Genomic DNA, 1,853 nt, shown 5'->3' on the forward strand with positions numbered 1-1,853 from the left:
TGAGGCCAGGAGTTGGAGACCAGCCTGATCAACATGGAGAAACCCTGTCTCTACTAAAAATACAAAATTAGCCGGGTGTGGTGGTGCATGCCTGTAATCCCAGCTACTCTGGAGGCTGAGGCAGGAGAATTGCTTGAACCCAGGAGGTGGAGGTTGCAGTGAGCCGAGATGGTGCCATTGCGCTCTAGCCTGGGCAACAAGAGCAAAATTTTGTCTCAAAATAAATAAATAAATAAAATAAAATAATGGCTGTTCAGCAGAGAAACCCATTTCCTCTCTCCATAGGGCCTGTTTTACAATGATGTAAAAATTAGGTCATGTTCATTTTCATATTAGACTTTTTGTTAAATAAACTTTTGTAATAGTCAAAAAAAACAGAAAACAAAAACACAAAAAACTTTTCTCAGTTACCAAGTGTCTTTTTCGTTTGTGGTTGGTTTCCTGAGTAGACATCAGGACAGTGTCTTGTCCGGGAGCCCAGTTTGCATAGCCTGAAATTAGGCCCCTAGTGACCTCTGGATAAACAGAGAGTACTGGGTTTCTGAACAAGCAATCTGCAGAGTATGTCCTGGTCACTTGGAGATGCTGTTGGCTGTCTTAGAAGGTACCTGGGGAGACCCTCCGTATGGCAGACATTGAGTGTCCCTCTTGCCATTTTTTATCTGTAGGAGTCATTCTCCATTTTGTACCTGTGAGGAGTCAGAATCTCAGTTAAGTGATTAGTCTGGGGTTATCAAACTAGTAAATGGAAGAGCCTGGACTAGAAATAATAGCTGATTTTTAAAATCCACTTTTCTCCCTACTGTATTCTGTTGTCAAACTTGTAGTTTCATTTTTTGGTCATAGTTTTCATTGTTACATAAATGTGGATTTATTTCTTTTCATTTTTTTTTTAGGGAAAATTTTTTCTGGAAGATCCTACTGGAACAGTACAACTAGACCTTAGTAAAGCTATATCCTTCACTTGTCTGTATTTTTTAAAATCTGCATTATGTGAATTGGGGAAATTGATTATATATCCTTCTAAAACTTACCTATTTGGGTTCTCAATGTAACTTCTCTATGTTGCTGGTATAGGAATATAGAGATATAATCCTAAACAGAGACAGAACAACTTTAATTTCCTCTTATTTGAAGAATCTAGACGAATGACTGACGAAGTTTATATCATGGTAAGAATGATCCACCCTGTCAATATTACCAAGAATTAAACATGAGGACATTTAAACCTAAATTTTTTAAAGCTGTTTCTAAGCTGTGGTCTATTCACAGTTTCAAATGGGAAGTCTTTGAATTTATTTTTTAGAAGCCTTGTTGGTCTCAAAATGTATGTTGACTTTATTACTACCTCAAGAATAGAATTATTTTCCTCAGCTGTTGTATACCAGTTCCATAGTGGTTTATACACAGAGGCATGCTTTGTCTTAGCAGAAGGTAAGTCAGTATACTTTGTTACTGTCCTCCTCATTCTCCAGTAAAACTATTTCTGCTTTGGGTAAAATATGTTAACATGATATAATTTGGGATACCATTAATTAGAAGAGCATATTTTTGGCAAAATAACTCTTAGACTGTTAATGGGCTAATAGATATCTTTTTGGGGTGATGAAAATGTTCTGAAATTAGATAGTAGTAATGGCTACACAACTTGTGAATATACTAAAAATCACCAAATGATACCCTTTTTTTTTGAGACAGAGTCTCACTATGTCACCTAGGCTGGAGTGCAGTGGTGTGATCTCGGCTCACTGCAACCTCCGCCTCCTGGGTTCAAGTGATTCTTATGCCTCAGCCTTCCGAGTAGCTGGGATTATAGGTGCATGCCACCATGCCTGGCTAATTTTTTGTATTTT

At 37.6% G+C, this 1,853-nt stretch overlaps 1 protein-coding gene across 1 annotated transcript in view; it reads left to right on the forward strand.

The window, feature by feature from the left end:
• The window catches only part of LOC105553650 (DNA polymerase epsilon subunit 2-like), a gene marked incomplete at its 3' end in the record, with an annotated part of 30,361 nt that extends 28,927 nt beyond the window's left edge, over positions 1–1,434 (forward strand). Inside the window, exons 8-9 of the mRNA XM_011999772.1 lie at positions 897–953; positions 1,386–1,434. Of these exons, the coding sequence (XP_011855162.1) occupies positions 897–953; positions 1,386–1,434 (106 nt within the window). The remainder of the gene's footprint in view (positions 1–896; positions 954–1,385) is intronic.
• Positions 1,435–1,853: the final 419 nt, after the last annotated feature.

This window comes from Mandrillus leucophaeus, unplaced genomic scaffold, assembly GCF_000951045.1.
Source record: "Mandrillus leucophaeus isolate KB7577 unplaced genomic scaffold, Mleu.le_1.0 Scaffold60, whole genome shotgun sequence".
In the NCBI taxonomy this organism is placed as follows: Eukaryota; Metazoa; Chordata; class Mammalia; order Primates; family Cercopithecidae; genus Mandrillus; species Mandrillus leucophaeus.